Source organism: Tachypleus tridentatus, chromosome 13 (assembly GCF_004210375.1).
Source record: "Tachypleus tridentatus isolate NWPU-2018 chromosome 13, ASM421037v1, whole genome shotgun sequence".
In the NCBI taxonomy this organism is placed as follows: Eukaryota; Metazoa; Arthropoda; class Merostomata; order Xiphosura; family Limulidae; genus Tachypleus; species Tachypleus tridentatus.
Window position 1 is genome coordinate 157,498,159 of NC_134837.1, and position 25,091 is coordinate 157,523,249.

Below are 25,091 nucleotides of genomic sequence, written 5' to 3' on the forward strand. Positions count from 1 at the left end.
GCTGCCTGCTTCTCATGTACACTGGTTCAGCAGCACAATTTTCTCTTCCTCGATCTTTCCACAATTCTCTCGATTTATTTAAGTGGTGATTATATTAGTTAAGATATAGGAACACTGTACTAACACTCGTAGGTAAAGGGCACCACAATTACTATACTTCAATAGTCTGCTGCTAAAGGTTAATCTACTGCCATAGCCATCCAGTCAGTGTTGAAAAACCAGGAGAAAAGAAACTCAAAAAACTTCAGTAAGAAATCGTTATTGGTTAAATCACTGATGGTACAAGAGGCCGAGATATTCATATCCACATCCACCGATAGTACTGTGTTGAAGCTAGTGATGGACTAAATGTTTAATATCTGCATCAGTCTCCACAATTAAATATTTCTTGTTTTTGTGATGTGGAGTGTGAAACACATCATGAAACAAAACAAATAGGTTATTAAAAACAAGAGTCAAACCTGGAGGACTAGAACATTCACTGTGTGACTAGGTTTATATGTTACAAGATAACAGACAAATTGCAGCCCATATGCTGTACTAATCACACCATAGATTAAAAATGTCCATCCTCATTGTGTCTTTAAATATAGAGGTAACAAAATATCAGGAAGGAGTAGGATGACAAAGGAAAGCTCGTGGTGTTTATGAAATGGCCGAGATCTTAAATTTTGCTTTTCCTTTCATTTTACCAAATAATATTTAAATAGTATTCCACATCTTGAGCAGTTGATGAATAAAAACAAGATCAAGATGACTGCATTAATTCTGTGCTAGCTGAGAAAAAATTGGGAAGTTTAAAAATATAAAGTTCTTTGGATAGATACTTCCCCAAGGGTTTTGAAGTTAAAGACTGGATAAGTGAGCCACTTCTTACAACTTTCTCTCAGCTCTTGAATACTAGGAAGATACAAGAGGATTGGAAGTTAGCTAATGGGATTCCTCTTTTCAAGGGAGGCCAGATAAACTGTCCTGGTAATTATATACCTGTTAGTCTTACATCAGTTGTAAGAAAAGTTTCAGAAAGTATGATGAAAGATGCCTTAAAGTAATTTAACAGAGTTTAGAATTTTATTGAATAGTCAACATGGATTCACTAAGGGAAAGTCTTGTCTTACAAACCTTTTGATATTTTTTGAAGAGGTTAGTGCTTATGCAAATGAAGATAAAAGTGTAGATTTGGTATATCTGGATTTTTGGAAAGCATTTGACAAGATGCCACATAAAAGGCTTGTCATAAAAATTGGATAGAAAAGTATATGGATGGAAGAGAAGCAGAGGGTAGTTACAAACTGTGTTCAGACTGAATTTAATATCACAAGTGTGGTACCTCAGGGCTCAGTCTTAGGACCTGTGCTTTTTTACTTACATCAATGACAACAGATTAAATAACTGTCAATAAATCACTTAACTTTACAGATCTGCAAATGGTATTAAGGTCTCAGGTGTTTCTAGGTGTGAAGAGGATGCTGCTGATGTCCAAAAGTATTTAGATCATTTAGTGAGTTGGGCAAATGAATGGCAGATGGATTTTAATTATGATAAATGCAGGACAATAAATGCGAGTTATCATAATTTGAATTATAAAATATAACTTGGATGGGAATAACCTTAACAATGTTATAAAGGAAAGTGATTTTGATATAACAATCAATCAGTCTGAAATCATACAACCACTGTGTTGGGTAAATAACATTTTATTGAATACTAGTCTAGAAAGGTTATAACTTCCATTGTACAGGTCACTGGTAGGCCACATTTGGAAAACTATGTCCAGTCTTGGGCTCCTTACCTAAGGAAAGACATCAAATTGTTGGAAAGAGTTCAGAGAAAGGTTAATAGAATGATACCTGGGATGGAGCAGTTACCATATGGGGAGAGGTTGAAATCTCTCAAGTTGTTCTGTCTTGAAAAAAGAAGAGTTAAGGGGTATCTGACTCAGATGTTTAAAATTGTAAAGGGAATTGATAATTTTGATGAATATTGTTTCATATTTAACAGTGAAAGAAATAGAACTAGGGCACACAAGTATAAATTTTGCCATGGTAGGAGTCATCTTCAGCTAAGACAATTTTATTTTTCTTACAGGTTGACTGGCCTGTGAATTGGTTGCCTTTGGATGTTGTGGAGGCAGTAAAGTTATGAGAGTTTAAGAGAAAGCTTAATAAATATATGCATCATAAGTGTTGGTTTCAATATTTCTTTTTCCCTTTAATTTGGTTATTAATAGTTTTAGTTTACAGAATGGAACACAATATGGAACAAGATATCCCATGTTGTCCCAAAATGTTAAGTCAGAATTGAAACTGATATAATAAACAAATAAAAGCCACACAAATGATGATCACACTACTAATTTTGTTTCATAACTGGACGTGATAACTTTTCGAAAAATGCTTTTGTCTATATGCTTTAGTTGATTTGGATTTGATTCATTAGTAGTAATTAAAAAAGCTACAACAAATACCCTATTTTGACATTCTGAATGAAACTGTCCTAATACAATTATGTGGGGGAAAGACCTTTTTTTGTTTTTAAACCATGGGAATACCATACCTTGTACACCAAGCCAGAAGTTACACGAGACATACAATATCCAGAATGTGCCTTAATCAATCCACTGCCCTCACTTCAATTCAAATAAAGTAACCTGAATGTTTCTGAACACTGTACAAGGAACAAGTCTAAAATCTCATTTTATTTTGGGCTTCTTTCCAAGTGGAGTAACAAGCTACTCTGTCAGATGTGTACTAACAGACAGCAGAAATTGTTAATAAAAGTTCAGGCTGCAATAAACTCTGAAGATGATGCATTTCAGCAGTCAAACATGTCATTGTTCTCAGGGTGTATTGTCTCAACATTTCTTACACTGCACTTAAATAACAGTAACCTGATTCAGCTACAACCTCTGCATTCAGGGACTGGAATTTAAGATACTGTAAGTACATTTTGGTGAAGTTATAATTATAAATGTCATGAAACAAAACAAATATTTTAAAAATAAGATTTCAGAACTAAAGGCTAGAACCGTACACCATTTATGTTACCTGTTTCTCACGTACACTAGTTCAGTAGCACAATTTTAATGGAAGAAGAATGCTATACGATATAGCAAACTTCTTCCTCTTCCCCAGTCTTAACAAAACTCATTATCAACTTATATCTCTATGTGTACAAAATCTGGTGGTTACAATGCTAAAAGTGACCTGATACAGTTACATGAAGAACAATCTTTTATATATATATATACCATTCCTCATACCAAACTACTGTCTATTTATTTAGCTCTGTGGATGCAAACTGGTGATGACATTACATTAGATCCATACCTTTAAAACTTTTAAAAGGCAACTATGTTCAAGTTCTCAACCTATAGAACCTGGTGAAAAATTTGTAAAGAACATTTAGTAATTATTTATGGTCATAGCTATTGGAACTATAATAAAACAATTTAGAATTGACATAAAAGTACTTTTTATATATTCACATTATAATAGTACTACTGTGGCCAGATGTTTCACATCTACATCCGATTTAATATGTTACATAAGTAACTTTAAATAAAACATGTAAAAAAAATCTGTTTGAAGTAATCTTTATTAATTGAAATTTGTTTCTATATAAATATAACTACTGATTTTATTATTTATTACCAGCAATAATTTCTTATCAAATACCAGTATTCTGCTAAACCAGTTCAAGTAAGAATTTTAACATGGAACTAAATTAACATTCTTGTCTAATATTCTGTTGGGGATTACTTATTCATCAATGGTGAACATCCTCATAGCCATCAGGAAGAGGATTAACATGAGGATTATGGAACAGAGTTTTGTTTCCGTCACCCCAAGGAAAACGCTGTATGAAATAAAAGAAAATTAATTTTTACAAAAGTTACTCAAAATTGTGGATTATACAAGGCATACAAAATTAATAAAAACCTAAGTAAAATGTCAAAGGTCATTTCTAATTACAGATCAAACATTTTTCAGATACATGTGTTATAACAATTGCAACTGAGTATATTATTCAAATAAATATAATGTTTGAACAAAAGTCAAACCTCATATGTTCCAAATTTCATAATACTGACTGGAGTTACGAGTTCATTTTTTTTTAACAGACACAAAAAGGAAACGAGCCTTAATTTATTTATAAATGTATTACTCTGGAGCTTTTTAGTATGTTACTTTCAAATGTTTCACTTCGTAGTTTCATCATAGAATCTATAAACAGTATTGTACATAGTCTGGCTAAAAACTAGATCAAACATACAATGTGGACATCATTTTACTATACATATAGTAATAGCTGATAATATTTTGTCTTTTTTAAGATTTACAAGTTACAGACCAGTAAATGTGAAAGCAAAAATATACAATAGCAGCCAAAACAGGCACACTGAAAATAATGTTTTATTATGTGTTTCTGCGTGTGCATATTAATAATATACATCTTCATTATACTTTGTATTAGTACACTATTTCTCTCATGTATTTTCATGAGTAACTATTAAACTTTTTTTTGTATTTATAACTTATGTATGCATGTGTGTACATGTGTATACACATTTTAACATTGTACTCAATATCATAGTTTTTAAAGATGTTCTATTTATTTCACTTTTAAACTATCCAATTTATTATTTTTAATTTGTGAATAAAAAGAACATAATATAACCTTGAAGAGTGATTCTGAGACTTTAGTAACCTGAGAATCCCTCTTAATGTAAAATTTGTTTGCAAATCTCCAAACTTATGGATGCTATTTTGTTTTGAAAAAAAGATAAAAAACTGTGTATACACAAAGTTGTATTTTGAAGCTAAATGTCATATTTTTATGAAATACTGGATATGATTTGCAGATTCTCCAAAGCACCCTTGCAGAGCTCTGGAGGTCCCGCAGGTCCCAGTTTTGAGAATTGCTGACCTAGAACATTGCTAATTATGCTGCTTTGGTGTAATGCATTTTTTTTCTCTCTCATTAATGTCTTATTCTTCTGACTAGGGTGACATATACAGTTACAACAGAAAGTCTTCGTACCCTTGCGTCCCAAGTGATTTTTTGCTCATAACTTAAAAAGTATCACGGGTAAGGTAATAGAAGTATAGTATATTATAAATATTATACTAACACACATCTACATAAATTTGTATGTAAATTGAATGACAAATAAACTGTTTATAAACAAATAACCAAACATAGGAGGGGAAGAAAGTGTTTGTACGTCTACTTTAATGGTCAGTTGTGTAGCCTTTCAAGTTAATTACTTGGCGAAATCTCTCCTCATAGCCCTCCATAATCATTTGACAGTACTCGACTGATATTTTCTTCCATTCTTTCTCACAGACGGCCTCCAACTCTTGCAAGTTTTTCGAATGACGCTAATGAACCCTGGTCTTTAACTCATGCCAAACGTTTTCAATTGGATCGAGATTGGGTGATTGCGATGGCCACTCCAGAACGCTTATATGGTTTCTCTGCAACCAAGATTGCACATATTTCAATGTGTGCTTACGGTCATAGTCGTGCTGGATGATCCAATGATGCCCAAGCCGCAAGTTCCGAGCATCGTTCTTGATATAAGTGCCTAATATATCAACATACTCTTCTTTTTTTCATGATTCCATTAATGCAGTGAAGGCTGCCTACACCAGAAGAGCTGAAGGAACCCCATAGCATGATCGAGCCACCTCCATATTTAACTGTAGGGACGATGTTCTTTGGAAGATTTCGATCCCCCTTCTTATGGAAAATATAGTGAATATCATTGTGGCCGAAAAGCTTGATTTTAGTCTTGTCTGACCAAAGAATACTCTTCCAATAAGTAAAGGGTTTATCTAGATGCTTTCTTGCATACCTCAATCATCCTTCTAAATAAACAGGCTTTAAATATGGAGTTCTACGAGGACGGCATGCTTTGAACCCAGAAGAGTGTAACATGATCGTAACCATAAAGGTACTTACTTCAACCCCAGTCTCTGTATGTCATTACGTATTAAACAAGGGTTCCTACTAACTTCTCTGAGAACCTTCCTCTTGGTTCTCTCTGAAATTTTGGTGGGGCGTCCGAAACGAGGAAGGTTAGCAGTTGATCCTGTAAGCTAAAACTTGGCAATTATGCTTTGAACAGCAGATTTCAGCACATGAAGTTGTGTAATAATATCGGAAAGAGACATACAAGACTTGTTTCTTGTTCGCCATGATGACCAAGCAGATAATGACGGAGACAGCGCTAAATTGCCGGAAGTAAATTTTTTGCTGGCTAAATTCCAATAATTATGAACCCAGTGTCTAGTTCTGGTATGGTATAATGTAGTTTATTCACCAAACTAAACAAAATTTTTACAGGAATATCAGTTTTTTCACACGTTCTGAAATGTATGAACACTTTATGCTCCTCCTATTTTTGGTTATTTGTTTATAAACAGTTTATTTGTCGTTTAATTTACATAAAAATTTATGTAGATGTGTGGTAGTATAATATTTATAATATATTATAGTTCTATTAGCCTACTCATGATACTTTTTAAGTTATGAGGAAAAACCACTCGGGACGCAGGGGGTATGAACACTTTCTGTTGTAACTGTACACCCTACAAACTGTATTTAACAATATATGCCAAAAATGGGACAATCTAACAAATAAATAATTTAAAAATTTATTATATTGTTTCAAGATGATTTAATGATTATAACATTAAAAACTTAAACACAATGAATGTGTTATTACACAAATTTTAAAATTTGAGTTAACAGTTTATTTTCACATGTCATTATCACTACTAAAGACCAAAAAAGATACAAATAACTAGTCTATTTAGCATAGAATTTTAACAGAATAGGAAAATGCTGTTCCCTACAAAATGCAATAAGTTTAAACTGAAATAGCACTACTTATTACTAATTTTGACAATAAACTCAGAAAAGTAAAAAAGACTATTACTCTGCAGATAATAAAAATAAACTTACTTCATCAGAGCTAATACAAAAACATTTTTGTATAAGCCCTGATGAAGCCACAATGGTGTAATGCTGGTTAAGTAAAAGATGTTTTTTGAATTATTACCTAATGTTTTAAGGATAATTGTTTTAACTTTACTGTCAAAATGTCTAAATCTCTCCAGAATGTGCTAAAATTCTGAAGAAAACAGGATATTTATCACTAATTTTCAAAATTAGTCAGAATAGAAGTGTTTCAGCATTTTTTTACCTCAGATAGCTTGTTTTTATTGAGGTTTATTCATAAATGAATATTTTTAAAATACTACAAGTAATCCACCTAAATGAACATAACTGATTTTTAGTTTTAAAACATACATAAAAGATACTGGCCTACTAGAAATGATTCAGAGAAGAGTCAGTAGAACAATTCCTGGGACAAAGAGAGTTATTTTAAAGGGACAGGTTAGGAACTATTAACTTATCTTAAAAGGGTAAAATGTGATTTTATTGAAGTTTATAAAACTTTGTGTTGAACAGGATTAAAGGCCTAAAATTTCTTTGGGCTTGTATTCTGAAGATAACAGGATGAGAGGACACACACATATTTAAGATCTGGAAAAAGAGAGGCTATATCAGGATTCCAATAAAGACAGTTTTATTTTTTAATAGTATGATTGGCTTATGAAATGATTTACCACTGGCAACTGTGGAAGACTGTACATAACAACAATATAAGAGAAGAACTGATAATTTTTTGCAAAGAGCGAGCTTACGTTTTTACCATATATGTGCACATGTATAGCATTAAAGGAGCTTTGTTTCCACAAACTATGTTAATTATCAAAAATTACATAAAGGGGGTGGACAAACCAAAGTGGACCCAATTGAAAATGTTGGTAATTTGTTATATCTTTTATTAGATGCCAAAGAAGAATGTTAAACTATATATTTTTAGAACACACTCATCAAGATCTGGTCAAATATTATTTCAAATCCTAATTGTAACACTGGTTTTCATAAATACCTCAACTTTTCATGATGTTAGTTACATTTTATCATAAAAAGTGTGTTGTGCACCTGATGTAAGTTCTTAGATCTTATTCCAGTTACCCTAAAAAATGGAACCACATATTTTTTGTCAACCTCCTGTATAATCTTAACAAGGCCAATAAAATGGTAGAATTCAGCCTAAGTAACAAACAATTACAATGTTACATTTTATACCTATTGGATGTTATATAAACAATTAAAACTTTCTTCATGTTTTGCAATATACCAGGAACAAATATTAAATTTCCTTACCCAATTAGGCATAAATAATAAAAGTAATTTATTCAAGCCATCAAAGTCCCAATTATACATCAGTCAATAAAAATATAGCCTTTTGTAATTGCATAGCTTAACTAGAGCATCAAAAAATCTAACACATAGCAAATTCAAAACAATTAATAATTCTAACTTTTGGTATAAAGAAGTAGAAAGAGTCATATTAATCACCAATGTTTCAGAGAAATAACTAAGTGATGTTCATGTAGCTACTATAATTAATAATACCTTAGTGCGAATCCGAAGGTGTTCATATGGGATAAACTCTGGTCTCTCATCATGTTCGTGCTCTTTTTCTCGAATGTAAGCATTAACCATGCATACGACAACACCTGGGAGAGCAACTGTAAAGCTTAAAATTTTCCATAATCTGGCTCCACCTGGAAAAAACAAATAAATGCTGTATGTGTAAATAGCACACCAACTGTACACCCCAAAAATAAACATGTAAACAATCTTCTTACTAATACCCTCATTTGTAGGTTTTCATGAAAATGTAATTTTTTTTTAATGAAAAGCAGTTTATTTATGATAATGGTCAAATGCAGCATGCTTCAAAACAAAAGGTTTTGCAAAATACTTTTTTTTTCTCCATTTCAAAACATAATTTCACCAACGTTTCAATACTGGTTCCTTAAAACTATATATAAATTAATTATAATTGTTTAGAGGTTCCTTAAAATTTTACAACAGTTTTTATTTCAATATTTATTTCAGTCTTGGTACTCACTATTTTTACTAAACTATTTCTTTTTATTATTATTATTGAATGGATTACAAGTGGGTTCATGCTAGTCCAGTAAAAGTCCTTTCCTTAATCCTTTAGGCACATACTTTTTATAGTATATTCAAGTTTATATACATGTCTACTTAGACCAAATGTACTTCTAGAACTATTTAAAATAGCCTTAGATATATACAGAAACAATTATCCAGTTCAACCTAAAGATTCAAATAACACTATGTAACACAAATTTTGTTCCTGGAAAGTATGTTATTTCTTCATTACTTGTGTTGTGAAAGTACAGAAAATGGCCATTATTCCCTTCAAACTTTGCTTTTGTGACCTGGATAATGAAATTTAGAAATTAACCTATTTTCTATGTAAAAACAGGCAAATTTGCATATTTTCATTTACATAATGTCTGAATAAAACATAAAAATCAAGATTTACATGCATTTATACTGAAGTTATACAAAAATATTTAGAAGTGAGTAGTTTTTTGAGATTTGTGACTAATGTAAATTACTTTCACATATCAGCCCCCAAATACAGTTTCCCATCATGTTTTTGTTATACGCTCCCAGGTCACAAAAGCAAAGTTTGAAGAGAAAAATAGGTCTTTTCCATTTATTTTAGGCATAAGCAATTGGGAAACAATACTTTCTGCCCAGGAACAAGAAAAAGTAAAAATTTTGTTACATAGTGTAAGTTGGCCCAACTGGTATATCTGGTGATGCCACATTTTTAATAATGTCACCATATGGTGACAGATAACCAAAACAGTTAACACAAGTAACAATGTACAACAAAGTTTATATGACCATCACTGCTACTACTGAAGTTACCATACTATAAGATGGTTATAGTAATGGGATTTGTCCAGAATTCAGATTCTAAATCTGTTTTTATTTACTTTTACTTTGATTCAAAACTAAAATCCTTCAAGGAACTTTAACTCACCGTTTGAAAATTTGTACTGTTGCTTTCAGGTTTCAGAAGGGAAATGGATAATTCACACATTAATTTTTCCAAATTTTTAACTATTATCATAATTAAGCTAGAATTCATGAATCAGTTACTTGTAGTTTTACATACATTTATTATACACTACCAAAATGCCCCATTATAAACAAGTAATAATATGTTAAGTTCCATTACCAGTTTTTGCTTGCAGTTCCTTATCATCTTAACATTAAAATACTCCAACAAAAGTCAGCTAAACACTTTAACCAGTAAAATATGAAAGACAGATTATGCTATTTTACTGTGTGTACATAAATGAACTGAATATAGTTTTGAGATTTATATTACAGGTCCTCTCCAAGGGAGACTCATACAAGATACAGTACTGAAAATCATGCTAAACTTTTACTGGCTGAGATTAGACTAGTGAATAAACAGACTGGTCTCAAGTTGCAATATACTACAAACACAGTCTTTATTAACCCTTTTGCTACAGGCTCAGTGTAATATACACAAGTTCATCTGCACAAGTTAAGTATTTACACTATAACTTTTGATACATGTGTATCTTCATAACATCTGGTAGGCTTTTAGTAAAGATTGCAAGTTTTTGTGCACAAAAAATAAGACCGTTTAATAAAATACTTTAATAAAAGACTTGTTTTTACTAGTCTGAGTGCAAAGTGATTTCATATTATGATTAAGAAATATATTCTTTGTCCCACAAATCTTAAGTATTATTTGCATAATCTCTAAAACCTCTTAAATACATTTCAAGTGTTTGTTTTCAGTGACTTTATATTTCATTTTCTATACTCTAATTATGGAGAGTCTGTCACATGACCAACCTCACAATCATCATAGAAAAATTAGGATGCTTTTAGGATTACTACATATTATAACACAAAAATACAAATGTTTAATCTAAGTAGCTTAAGTCCCATAACATCACATATTTACATATATATTTTTTATTATATTGACCTTCCATTCATACCTAGCTAATGTTACATAACTTGCACTGACAGAGGTGCACATGCACTCATGTTATGTACCCAGCAACATAAAGCTGACCTTTATAGTCTTCCCTGTTTTGGCTGTGTTATAGAGAACTAGTATTTTGTAATATACAGTCACATTCCAATTATTATATACTTTATACACATGTATATAGATTATTACCATTGAGAAATAAATTAAACTTTTCGTAAAATATAGAACAATAAATCAAGAAGTAAAGCAAACAATTATCTCTTCTCACTATGACCTTTGTACTCTGGTGCTGCTAGATGTAGGTTGGTAAGCTTTTTAAAATTTCACACCTGGAGGATATCGAACAAATTTTTTTTAACTTTTATATATACAGTTGAATAACAAAAAAAAAAATAAATAACTACACTGCTACTATAGAATTAAACTATAATTTATTAAGCTTAGTAACTAAGATGTATTTAGATTTTTAAAAAAATGAAACTTCAAACAGACCAAAGACACACCCTAGCTCATTGTAATCCTGGATTAAAATATTGTAGCTCTTTCAAAGATTACAAAATGATTGATTGATTTAGTGTTTTATGGCACAAAGCAGCAAGGCTATCTGCGCCAGACATTCGGTAAAAATGCAAAATAAAAATAAATGTAGAAACAGACATAAATGGAAATGAAGGTAAAACAAAAAAGTATAAAACCAATGTTGACACCTAGTCTACAATGTTAAGATAGAAGGCAGAGTATAAGAAGTTGTAAGGTATTTACTCTAGCAAAAAGGTAATGATCATAACCCGCCAGGAAGACTAACAGGTAAGTTCAAGAACCACCGTCAATCACCTGAAGTTGGCCTTTCCAGTCCTGGTTCCGGGTTATGTGTCATAGCAGCTATTATCAAAATGTAAAAGAATAAAAGTTTTAAAAGACACTCCGCAAAATCGTAATAATGAGTAGCCAAATGTCCAGTAAAAAGATAAAGTCAAGTAAATGGAGTAAAATTTGTAAAAGTAAATGAAGGTAAAAACAAAACAGCAATTAAAACAGAAAATGGTGTAAAAACCAATGGTGACATCCAGTCTTCAAAGTTGTAAAATATTTACTCTAGCAAAATGGTAATGATCATAACCCACCAGGAAGACTAACAGGTAAGTTCAAGAACCACCGTCAATCACCTGAAGTTGGCCTTTCCAGTCCTGGTTCCGGGTTATGTGTCATAGCAGCTATTATCAAAATGTAAAAGAATAAAAGTTTTAAAAGACACTCCGCAAAATCGTAATAATGAGTAGCCAAATGTCCAGTAAAAAGATAAAAATCAAGTAAATGGAGTAAAATTTCTAAAAGTAATTGAAGATAAAAGCAAAACGGCAATTAAAACAGAAAATGGCGTAAAAACCAATGTTGACATCCAGTCAACAAAGTTGTAAAGAACTACCTGTAGCAGAATGGTAATGATCGTAACCTGCCAGGAAGACTAACAGGTAAGTATAAAAACCACCGTCAGTCACCTGAAGTTGGTCTTTCCAGTCCTGGTTCCGGGTTATGAGTCAATATGGCCAGTACTAAAAAGTTAAGTAGTAAAAGTGTGAAATGATATGCAGCAAAAGTATAATAACAACTCGCCAGGATGACTAACGAGTAGTTCAAATGGATAGTTCAAACAGGAGCGTTAGTCACCTGAAGTTGGCTTTTCCAGTCCTGGTGTCGAGTTATTTAATGTTCTGGCCATTGTCCAATGTCAAATTGAAGGAGAGAGATTAAAACTGTAAAAAACGAACCACAATTAAAAAGGTGTAATGAATAAATATGCAACACTTAAATGGGATTAAAAAGGTTAATGGCCATTAAAAAATTAAAAACATTATCAAGGTGGACAGAGTCACCATCACCAATAACTCTGTCCAATGTAACAGACTGACCCTGGGAAAAAATATGTTTAAAATATTGCTGTCATTGAGAATTGTAACGATGGCAAGAAAGTAAAACGTGGCTGATAGTGATTTGAGTGTTACACAAACTACACATTGGTGCATCAGTTCCAGATAAAAGAAAACGATGAGTTAAAAAACTGTGACCAATGCGTAGCCTAGTGAGAACAACTTCCTCTTTCCGAACTTTACGGAAGCTAGATGGCCAAAGTCCAATTTTTGGTTTGATTTGAAAAAGTTTGTTGTCACGTTGCTCATTCCAAGTGGACTGCCAGCTGGCACGGAGCCGTGCCTTGAAGACAACACCATAGTCCATGTACGGAATAGGCATAGGAGTGATGGTGCTGAAGCAGACATATTTAGCTGCCATGTCTGCAAGCTCGTTCCCGCGAATACCAACATGGCCTGGTATCCAGAAAAACTGAATTGAAGTAGCCGCTAATGAGAAATGGGCCAGTCGGTTTCGAATATATGCGCGAATAGGATGTGAGCTAACGTGTAGCGATTCCAAGGCAAGTATAGAACTAAGCGAATCAGTATAAATAGTGCAGTTGGAGTACTGCTCAGCTGCAATATGATCCAGGGCAAGAGATATGGCATACAGTTCAGCAGTGAACACAGAAGCTGTAGAAGGGATTCTGCGCGCAACTACTGACCCATAGCAAACCATAGCAGAGCCCACTGAATTACCTGATTTGGAACCATCTGTATAAATGGGAACTGAATGATTGTTTGAAAGATATTCATTGAATAAAAGACGGTACTTCCAATCTGGAGTATCTGCCTTTTTTAGGTGACTGAAAGAAAGGTCACATTTGTGGGCTGTAATAAGCCATGGTGGGATGGGCTGACCTGTGGAACCTGCAATGTTATCCAAGGACAGACCCAATTCATCCAATTGCTCCCGGATGCGAAGGCCAAACGGAGCAATGACAGATCGTCTGTTCTGAAAAAGTACTGCCCACCGAAGAAGGAAAACACATTTCCAGGTGGGATGCTTTGGTAAGGAATGAAGTTTCGAAGTATATTGTAAAGATAGTTGCAAACGGCGAAGGTGTAGAGAAGGTTCATGAGATTCAATGTATATACTTTGAACTGGAGGGGTACGGAAAGCCCCAGTGCAGAGTCGAAGTCCTTAGTGATGAACAGGGTCCAGCATCTTTAAGGCCGAGGGTCTGGCAGAGCCATAGACCATTGATCCATAATCGAGTTTCGATCTAATAAGAGCACGATATACCTTTAACATTGAACAGCGATCTGCCCCCCAACTGGTAGAAGAGAGAACACGGAGGATGTTCAGTGCTCTTGTGCATTTGACCCGAAGCTGCTTTAAGTGTGGTATAAAGGTCAGTTTACGATCAAAGATAAGCCCCAAGAACTTGGTCTCCGGGACCACTGGCAGCAAAACTTCACCGATATGAAGTTCAGGATCAGGGTGAATAACCCGTCGACGGCAAAAGTGCAGGCATACAGTTTTGGAGAGAGAGAAATTAAAGTCGTTCGCCAGAGTCCACTTCCGTACACAATTGAGGGCAGTTTGTAGTTGCTGCTCAATATATCTCTTGTTTGATGGTTGTGAACTTAATCCAAGATTCCTTCTGGCTTTGACGTCTTACCCACCTAGCATGTGCACAAGCCCGTTGGAAAGCAACCCAGTTTGAAAGTGTGGGATATCTACGAAAAGTATCCCAGGCCCGCTTTTTGAGCCTTCCGTGCTAAGTGGCAAGCAGGATTCCACCAAGGACGAGGATATCGTGGAAAACGTGTCGAGGTTTTAGGAATACACTGAGCAGCTGCATGTGTAATACAGTCAGTTACCGCTGCTACACAGTCATCTTTTGATGGCTGATTTACGATGGCAGGATCAAGTTCTGCGAGAGCAGTGAAATTGGACCAGTCTGCCTGATCCAGCTTCCACCGGGGCACGCGGGTAGGGTGGCATCGACCACGGCCAGTCTCTCTCAAAAGGATTGGAAAATGATCACTGCCTAGTGGATTACTGTCAACCCTCCATGAAAAATGGGAGAATAATGAAGAGGAGCAAACTGAGAGATCAATAGCGGTAAAGGACTGACTAGGTGCATGAAAGTAAGTGGAAGAACCAGTATTGAAAAGAGAAAGATTGTGATCAGAGAGCATCCGCTCTACAGATCGGCCCCTCCCATCAATAATAGCACTTCCCCAGAGGGGATGATGTCCATTAAAATCCCCCTAGGTTTAGAAATGGAGATGAGATGGCACTTGTTCAACGAGAGCATCAAGATCTGATATATCATATGTCTTTCCAGGGGACAGGTACAGAGAACAAACAGTGATGGTATGACCCAAGGAAACACGGACAGCTACAGCCTCCAAGGGTGTGTTGAGTGACAAAGACAGGGTGGGCACGTGTTGATCAACCAACAGTGCCACCCCTCCATGTACTCGACCATCACACAACCTGTCATTTCTGTACAGAGAAAACTGCCGAATGGAGACAGTATCAGCAGTTTTGAGAAATGGTTCTTGTAAAGAAAGACAAACAGGATGGTAGGAAGCAATTAGCGTTTTGATATCATCCAGATTAGAACGTAAACCTCGACAGTTCCATTGTATCACGGTGGCCATTTTTAAGAACGGGTAGGTGAAGTGGCTGGAAAACCCTTTGGTTTACGACCACGTCTTTTTTCTTTACTGTCTTTAGTCAGAGGAGGTCTATCAACCTCCATGGATCCTGCTCTGTGTCAGGTGGGCAGGTTTTTGTTATTGGAAGGGGAATCCAGTGACTGAGGATGCGAACGAATAATTGTTTTGTCTCTTGTGGTGGGAGAAAAAGATGTATCAGAAGAAATGCCTGTATTTGAAACTGAAGGACGTGGATCTTGAGGTTTGTTGGAAGGTATGGGAGGAACAGAGATAGGTGTGGAAGTCGATTCATCAACCTTTTTAACCACGGAGGTCAAAAGGCTTTTCATTTGTTTTGAAAACGATTCTCTTGGAGGCACAGAGAGATCTGTCTGCACTCCCACTGTAGTTGTGGAATGAAGTGCAGCAGCATATGTCCGAGATGGAGTCGTGGACAGCAATTTCCGAGCCTCAGGATAACTAATGTTATGCGTCGTTTTCAAACGCTGCACCTCTTTTTCCTCCAACCATTTTGGGCAAGAATGAAAGTAAGAGGGGTGAGAACCATTGTAGTTTACGCAATGTGGGTTCATGTCACAGTCATAGGCATCGTGGTCCTTGCCTCCACAACGAGCACATGTCAGGGAACCACGACAGGATGTCTTTGAGTGGCCGAATCTCTGACATTGGAAACATTGAAGAGGGTTTGGTATGTATGGCCGAACCCTGCAAATGAGATAACCTGCCTTGATGGTGGCAGGTGCACGTGGTGAAGTAAATGTTAAAACGAGGGTGTTTGTTGGCAGTGTAACTCCATCTTTGCGAGTGGAGATGCGCGCCTCACTGCAGAAACTCCTTGAGTGGAGAGACCAGCGAGAATCTCTGACTCGGGAACGTTCTTCAAATCCCTTTCAACAATAACTCCTCGTGAAGAATTCGAGGTAGCATGGGGTGTAACCTCAATAGGTATATCCCCAATTGCCTTTGAATTCAAGAGGAGTTCACTGTGTTGGGATGTAGATGTTTCAACCAATATGTCACCAGATCGAAGTTTCTTTACTGATTTTGGAGAGCCAGCAAGTCCCTCTAGTCCGTTTTGAATAAAAAAAGGGGACATTTGCCCTAAAGGTTTTTCCGAAAGAGAATGTAATATAAGAAAATGAGGTACATGTGTTACTGATGTTGAAGATAGCTGTTCTGAGTATTCAAGACGTGGTCGCTTACCCATTGACTGTTTTTTTACAATTTTATTTAAATTTTTTAGAGGATCCATAGGAAAAAGAAAAAATTTCGGTACCCACTGACCCCACCCACCATGGAGCCCTACAAGAGGATGCACTACAAAGTCACGCAAGGACAATGCAGCAACACCAGGGTTTCGTGAGCACTATACCCAAACACCAGCATCAGGCACAATGTCCACAACACCCGTTGAGAACTTCCAACACTGGTACTTGGTTGACTCTAGCCCAAGTGGACCAGCCGATTGACCCAAGGGGGGCCACCCAAAGGCCGCCCGTCTACAGGAAATCGAGGCCAAAGTGGTGTGTTAGGGTTGGACCCCTCAACCACCAGGATCCTCTCCTCCCCTTCACGGGTCGCCACGCACGGCAAACACGTGGGTGGATGTTTAGATCCCAGAGAAGGTAACCAGATAGAACAGAACCTTCCCTGGGAGGTCCCCTCACCACGTACAGGAATCCACACCGAGGGGGATTACAAAATGACTGAGAAAATTGGTCTGGAGACATTCTAAGCTGTTGATTGGTTATTCACATATCACATACTGTAGTAAGAGTATATAAGGGACTGTTATATAAATGGAAAGAGTTGAATGGGGTTACTGTGTTTGATTCAATACATATCTCAGAAAAATATATAAAACAGTACAAGGTTTTTTATTTTATATTCTAGCTTGCCAATATTAGTACTTTGAGTCCCTAAATTGTATGAAATCAGATTAAGTATTTTGACATCACAAATATCGAATTTTAACATTGCTGCATTCAACATACCACAACTCACTAAAATCCGTATTTAGATGTGTTATTTTAATATTTACTTTTAAATTAAAAAATTAACTCATAATATGAAAGTTTGAATTATAATCTACAATTTGATTCCAAAATTATTGACATAAATTCATAAAATAGTAGTTCAATAAACTTGTGAACACAAGTCAACAAACAATGATACTGTCTTTAACCCATGACAAAAGTGTTAAAAGAGAGTATATTGTGTACTTGCTTATATGGACTATTGGTTCTTTATGGAGCCGATATAAGGTCAAGCCAGGCCAACTCTAGGAAATACACTAAATGAGAGGCTTCATTTTAAAATAAAACCTTACATTTGGTTAGAGTAACTACACTACCATGTGACTGGTCACTCTTATTCTACAAAGGTTAGGCCAAAACCACCAGAGGTTACTTGTACAACCAGTAAAGGATATTGGCCTCCTTAAAATTGCATATAGCAATGTTCACACCATAGGTGGTAATAGAATATATTTAATTACTAGAATGCCAAAGGAACAAAGGTAACCTGAAACAAGATCAACTTAACATGTTTTTTGCCAGATTTGAGTAATTTAATCAATTACTTATAAGCAATATTTAAATCAGATAATGTAATGTAAATTACATGACTAATTGAATCAATTGTCATTAAAATAATCAACTAATCAACATGAAAAATAGACTGACTGTCAAAACAATACCAACAAATGAGAATAAGGGTTTCTTGTTACTAATATTTTCTTATTGCTCTGACTATCCAAATAACTGAAATAGTGCAATTACATCTGTTTGGGTTATCTGTTCTATTTGATGATTCAGGATAGCAGACCTCATGAGTATTGGTTTTGGTTCCCATTGCCACTAAACTTGATTACACTATATTTATTAAGATACAACTACTATTTACTATTATTACTGATTTTGAACTACTGATTAGAAGAACAGCAATTGCCTGGTAGCACACACTACCAATGTTGTTTTTTAAATTTTCTTTTTCATGGTTTGAGGAACACTGTGACAATTTATTAATGAAGTAATTGTCCAACTCTATTTTTATCAGATGTTGTGTGAAACACACATGTATTCAGAAAGAAGTAATTAATAACCAAACATTAATGCTAAAAAAACAACAAAAAAGTTTAGGATGTATTCCTACATCACACCAATGTTCACTCTGGACTAATATTAAACATAAATACTAACACTTGTCTGAAGGTTATATTACACAGAGGCTGATCTGTAAACTGAAATTAAAATTCATATATTAGATTACCAATGCAAGTTAATGGTTTTATTTCAATATACATTAATATAAAATAACAGTTAAAATCAACATATTATTTTAACAGTATTGAAATAAAAATATTTTATGCCTGCACTCCCACTGTGGCAGTGGAATGGAGTGCAGCTGTATATGTCTGAGATAGAATTGGAGACAATAATTTCTGAGCATCTGGGTAGGAGATATTATTTATAATCTTCAAACATTGCACCTCTTTCTCCTCCATCCACTTAGGGAAAGAAATAGAGTAAAAGGAGTGTGGACCACAACAGTTAACAGAGCATGGTTATAGTTGGAGCTCATATGCATTTAACTTGATGTTTTAGAGTGACCGAACCAGTGACACTGGAAACATCTGATAGGATTAGGAATACATGACCATACCTAACAGTTCAGATAACCTGCTCTGAATATGGCAGGAGGACATGGTGATGTAAACGTCAATATCAGAACATTAGTAGGCACCATAACTCTGTCTTTGTGAGTGGAGATTCAGTGTACCACAGAAATGCCTTGGATGGAGAAACCAACAAGGATCTCTGACTCAGGAATGTTCTTTAAATCCCTCTCAACTATAACTCCTCTGGAAGAATTGAAAGTTGTATGAGGAGTAACTTTGATGGGTATATCCCCAATGGCTTTTAATTTCAAGAGGAGTTTGGTTTGTCGTGGTGAAGATGTTTCCATTAAAACGTCTCCAGAATGCAACTTCTTTACTGATTTAGGGGAGCCAGCAAGATCCTGTAATCCCTTTTGAATAAAAAAGGGGAACTTCTGCCCTAAGGATTTTTCAGATAAGGAATAGATTATTAGAAATCAAGGTACAGAATCTGACTGTGATGTTGACTGTACAGCAGAGTAGTCCATGTGTGATTGTCTTCTGATAATCTGTTTATTTTTTCAATTTTTTTCATATTTATTTATTTTTTCATAAATAGGGTTTTTTTTCATAAAAAATAATTTTTGTTCATAATAAAGATACTACATTTCAGTTCCACTGACCCCACCCACCATAGAACCCTATAAGGGGATGCACTACAATTCCAAACAAAGACACAGCAGTAATACCAGAGTTTCATGAGAAATTTATATGCAAAAACGGCTCGTTTGGGTTGAGAAAATATTTTACATAGAAGAGCGAACAACGTTTCGACCTTTTTTTTTTTTTTTTTGTGAACCTGACGATGACCGAAGAAGTTCGAAACGTTGTTCGCTCTTCTATGTAAAATATTTTCTCAACCCAAACGAGCCGTTTTTGCATATAAATTTCTCAACAAGTGGGTTTCTCGACATCACTGATTAGAGTTTCATGAGCACTATACTCAAACACCAGCATCAGACACAATGTTCACAACACCCACTGAGAACATCTAACACTGGTACTTGGTTGACCCTAGCTCAAGTGGACTAGCCAACTGACCCTGGGGGAGCCACCTCAAGGACACCCATCTACAGGAATTTGAAGCCAAAGTGGTGTGTTAGAATTGGACCATTCAACAACCAGGATCCTTTCATCCCCTTTGCAGGTTGCCTTGCACAGCAAGCATGTGGGTGTATGTTTAGGTCCCAGAAGAGATAAACTGAAAGTACAGAACCTATTGTAGGAGGTCCCTCACTACGTACAGGAATCTACCTACAGGGGTTATATGCTCTATGAATAAACCTTGGTTCCCCTATGCTGCATGCCTGCAATAGTCCATCAAGTGCCATGAACTTTTCAGAAATGAGCTGTATACATTTTAAGTGATAGCAACTTTTTTTTGTCTTAAAAGATTTAGTAAATAAAAAACTTGTTTGCAAATGCTAAGGTTGCACTGTGATAAGCTGATGCTTGTTTATTTAAAATATCAATTTTATTTTAATATGTATCCAATTATACAATAACACTGCACAACAATTTTTTTTTTAAAGTTTTACTTCCTGAAAAGTTTTTGCTGATTCTGACAGGTATCTGGTGGGTATGCACAAATATAGTTTTGGTTTTGCTTCATCATGTAGGAACTCTGAGAAATTGACAGTTAACTGTGTACCGGCAATAACGTATTTAATTACATTTATGTTTCTAATATGCTATTAAGTTCAACATAATTAAAAGTGTTTTGCTCCTGATTTTCGTTTGTATTCAATGTCCGGTGTTTCACGTTGCAGTGTCTAACAGTAGTCAGCAAGCATTGACAGATTCCAATTGCCCTGATATAATTTTTCCATTGTAGTAGTGTTCTGGTGAAACTTAAGAATTCGATGAAACAGTACGTGATGAGCAAATTTGGATGTGATTTTCGTGATCAGCAGCCAAAAATCTATGAGGAACACCCAACAGTGTCCAAGAAGAAAAGACTTTGTTGTGCAGTGCAATCAAAGAATCTAAGCACCAGAAATTCCATAAATAAATTTTTCTATCCCTGTCATAAGGTTGATGTTGCTTCTACCACCAGCCATTGCAGAATTGTTCTATTCAGGTTCAGAAAGTGAAAACTTTGAAGGGTTTATTTACATTTACAATGCCATTTATCGATCCATGTAATATTTAAAAATCTTCCTGATATGACCTTTTGATGTGGGTTTATATTTTTTTTTAAGTAGTGCAGCAACATTTCTAGTGTTGATAACATGGAAAGTGTAATAGTGAATATGTTTCTCATCTGTTACCTGCTCCAATATGAGTGTTATTATAATAAATGCCGAGTTAGTTTATATATTTTATTTCTGTTGTGAGAAGGATGACTGAAGAAAATAACAGACATATGGACAATCACTGCACGATAGAAAAAGTCACAAGTTGCACATAAAATTATGTGGGAAAAAACTACGACTTACACACAGGAAAATACGTTACTTATTCTTTAAGTAAGTTCATTTGTAATGTTTTTTTTTCCTCACAATTTCAGTATTTGTGTATGACTCCACAGAGTGATTTACTAACCACTTCTAAGGTGCAATTTCAATAAATTTTGCCCTTTAAGGGGACTTTACGAAGAATGGAGGGCTTTTACTCTTTAGCTATTAACAGCATTAGTAATACCAGCAGAGAATACTACTAGCACTAATATTAATACTATTAGTACTAAGTAAAACATACAAGTAATAGTATTTTAAAAACTGTGTTATGCACAGAGTTTATAAAATGTTCCTCACCTGAGTGTTCACCAGCTGATGGTGCACTACCAAAATCTGTAGAATAGGCACGAAGTCCATTAGCACTTCTTCGAGCAATTATTCTAAACAGTTGCGACATTTCTTCTAGGTTCGTTTGATTTCTAATAATAATATAATAATATTGTATAACTTTCACAAGGTGAACCTGGTTTATGTCCCGGATGAAGTACTGTTGTCCTTAATAGGGGGCGGTTGTATCGTTATTCATTTTTCCCCTAAATTTCTGTATTTGTTTCCAAAACTTACAACTGGAAATATTTTGAGGTTATAAAATAGGTTAGGTAGGCAATGCTAAGCAGAATGTATTAAATATTTACTGCATCATAAATTCCAAATACTGTAAGTATCGTATAACGATACTGAATACAGTTAAATGATTTGAATTTTGAATTAATACTGTCTTTTTCTGTGTGTCTGTAGTTAAGCGGAAATTTACACTGGTCTATCTGTGACCACCACGGGTATAAGAATCCGGTTTTTAGCATTAGAATTCAGCAGAATTACCTATGTGCCATGAAAGGCATATCAGTACCGAATACAAATTCAAACAACTCATTTGAAAACAACAATGTATGAGTTTATAAGACTATTTAAAAACAGTTTATTATACTTCTTAAAAGTATAAGGCCTATTATATTTTTTATCACTGATTTCTTTATCTAGGCCCATTAAAGACCAGCAAGATTTAGAAGAGTTTATAACAATAGTATTTCAACATCACTGTGTGACTCAACCCGGAACTCATCAGACTATATAAGACGCAATAAACACAGCTGTGTTCTGAACGGTGTTTATAAATGCTATTTGTTACAATAACAATACATATTCCTCTGTGAACGCCTTTTCCAATATGGAGAAGCATAACTGAAATTAATTATACTTCTCATAAGACATCAGTATTAGGTCTATTATATTTTATTATCATTATTGTATAGTCCCACAGGCGTTTTCAGAAATCAGATGTGTGCGTGTAATATTAGTATTCCAACTACACACTGGAATACAATTTTCGATATGGTCTGGTGTGATTTGAATTTTGCGAAAAGCTACACGAGGGCTATTCGAGCTAACCGTTCCTAATTTAGCAATGTAAAGCTAAAGGGACGGTAGCTAGATATCTCCACCCACTGCAAACTCTTGGACTACTCTCTTACCAATGGGATTGAGCGAACATTATAACGCCCCCTCATATTACGATTTAAACGCTCTAATCACCTGGCCATGCCGGGCCCTAGACATTTGGTTCCACAGCCCACAATGTACGCATATGTGTATATATCTACAGTTATATATCTACACATATATATATAATTAATTAATAACAAATATTTAACCCTACTTTCTCAATCCATTGTGAAGATAATTTGGTGAAATAAATAAATACATGTATGTGTATTTAAGTAACAGAGAAAGTCTGAAATTACTAAAAAGCATTAAATTATCTGTATTTTGCCAGACTGTTCAAAGAACAATTGTTGGTAAGAGTGCGTTTTTAAAAATAATCATATAATGTCAGTATAAGTTACAATATTTGTCACTGCATTTATTATGATGTGTGATTCCGTTACTTTGCATTTTGATTGTGATTTTAAATTTGTATTGACTATTGCTAACAGCAAGTTAGATACAAGTTATATTCTGGTTACTGTTTGCAAACGAGAAATAGTATATCTTTCGTTGATTAGCTTAAAATAGTTATTCTCTGCTGAGGAGTTAAATGGTTCCTTTATGATTTACAGAGGCTTGTACCCGAAATCAAATCCCGCTGAAACATCTACTTGTGATACCTGAGCACGTATCACCTTTGGCCCCATTAGTCTGTGAGTAGGGGAATAAGAACAGTTTTAAACATTATGCTCAGATGTATTCTTATACTGAGGAGATGTTAAGGATAACAATACAATTACGTTTAATTTAGGCTTTACTTAAAAGTGGTGTAGTAAGAGGGAGAAATGGGCACTTTCAATCTCTCCCACTACAAATGGCTCGACATGGCCAGGTGATAAGACACTCGATTCGTAATCCAAGGGGTCGTTGTAAAGTGACGGTCAATCCCGATATTCGTTGGTAAAAAAGTGGTCCAAGAGTTGGCGGTGGGTGGCCTTCCTTCTAGTCTTACACTGCTAAATTAGGGACGACTAGTGCGAAATTGAAAAAACAAACAAACAAACCCACTACAAGTAGGTTAAAATTACTCTAGGGTAAAGAAGCACAATGTACAAAATTTAATCGAACCAAAGAAATGCCAGAATCCTGGACCCAAGCAGTAATAAGTGTGCATATGGCGCACTCTCCTCTAGGTAAAATAAACCGTAGCCCTCCCTTCCTTTTAATTTGAGTCTGCCTGAACTTCCTAAAGTTAAAATTTTAATATGATCTTCAATATTTGTATATTTGGCCTAGCAAAAGCAGCATAGACACATACCACTTTAGTTTTTCTCTCTAGATAACATGTATAGAAATGCCAGCTATACTTCGAAAAAATGTATAGGCTCATTTTTAAATTTATCTTTTTTGTAATAGTTCTTCAATCGTAAAATAGCATCATTGAGTATAAACCAAATATTCCATTATTTATTTAAAATTGCATTTTTTCACTTATTTCACAAAAAGTTGCACATTCTCTAAAGTAGCAGAAACAAGCGAAATATTTGCAGTCAAATAAGTATATTCATTGCAACAGTAATTTTTGTAAGTATAGGATTTCGAGAATAATACCAAATAATTCTAATCACAGGGGCCGAAATCTGCAGATCCACTTCTGTCGGGCCTAACGGTAATTAAAAGTGTAACATACACACTATTTTCAATAAAAGATTGAGTTCGTGACTTAGGTATGCTTTTTGCTTTATTTTAGTTAGGGCTAAATTTTAACGTACCTAATATTATCAGCAAGTAAACTTCTATTATTAAATATTCTTAAAATTTATGATAAGCTTTTTAACACCTGCCAGCCTGACTGGCTATTCTGGAAAGATCTGTATTTTGATTAAACAAAAAAAAGGCGTTGACACTATATTTGAGAGTAAATATGAATAACTTATAAATGTAAAGTAAAACGACGTTGTAGTGAAACATGCTTAAAATATTCCAAGTGTACAAGTTCAAGTGTAATGGTTATGCGAGGGCTGTTCAAAAAATACGACTCGTAATCCGAGGGT

At 34.8% G+C, this 25,091-nt stretch overlaps 1 protein-coding gene and 1 long non-coding RNA gene across 4 annotated transcripts in view; one reads left to right on the forward strand and one right to left on the reverse strand.

Annotated features, from left to right (window-relative positions):
* Window positions 1-3,249, forward strand: part of LOC143238835 (uncharacterized) — a 70,448-nt gene extending 67,199 nt beyond the window's left edge. For both annotated transcript variants that reach the window (XR_013020798.1, XR_013020797.1), the window contains one exon: window positions 2,089-3,249. This is a non-coding gene — a long non-coding RNA (uncharacterized LOC143238835). The remainder of the gene's footprint in view (window positions 1-2,088) is intronic.
* Window positions 1,680-22,132, reverse strand: levy (cytochrome c oxidase subunit 6A levy). Of its 2 annotated transcripts, XM_076479405.1 has the most exons (4): window positions 21,910-22,132; window positions 8,500-8,651; window positions 3,762-3,858; window positions 1,680-1,792 (listed from the first exon to the last, which is right to left on the reverse strand). In XM_076479405.1, exons 1-3 carry the CDS (start codon window positions 22,007-22,009, stop codon window positions 3,769-3,771), a joined length of 342 nt encoding a protein of 113 aa, XP_076335520.1. In that variant the 5' UTR covers window positions 22,010-22,132; the 3' UTR covers window positions 1,680-1,792; window positions 3,762-3,768. The 2 variants fall into 2 exon arrangements, with proteins under 2 accessions (XP_076335520.1, XP_076335519.1); XM_076479404.1 differs by lacking the exon at window positions 1,680-1,792 and having other exon boundaries at window positions 3,580-3,858.
* Window positions 22,133-25,091: the final 2,959 nt, after the last annotated feature.

Excerpts from the sequence above, each read along its gene's own strand:
- levy (XM_076479405.1), bottom strand. The coding sequence starts at position 22,009 with ATGTCGCAACTGTTTAGAATAATTGCTCGAAGAAGTGCTAATGGACTT. Across the intron at positions 8,652-21,909 it reads ATCAGCTGGTGAACACTCAG|GTGGAGCCAGATTATGGAAA; the intron begins GTGAGGAACATT and ends TGTTTTTTCCAG. Across the intron at positions 3,859-8,499 it reads ACCTTCGGATTCGCACTAAG|CGTTTTCCTTGGGGTGACGG; the intron begins GTATTATTAATT and ends TATTTCATACAG.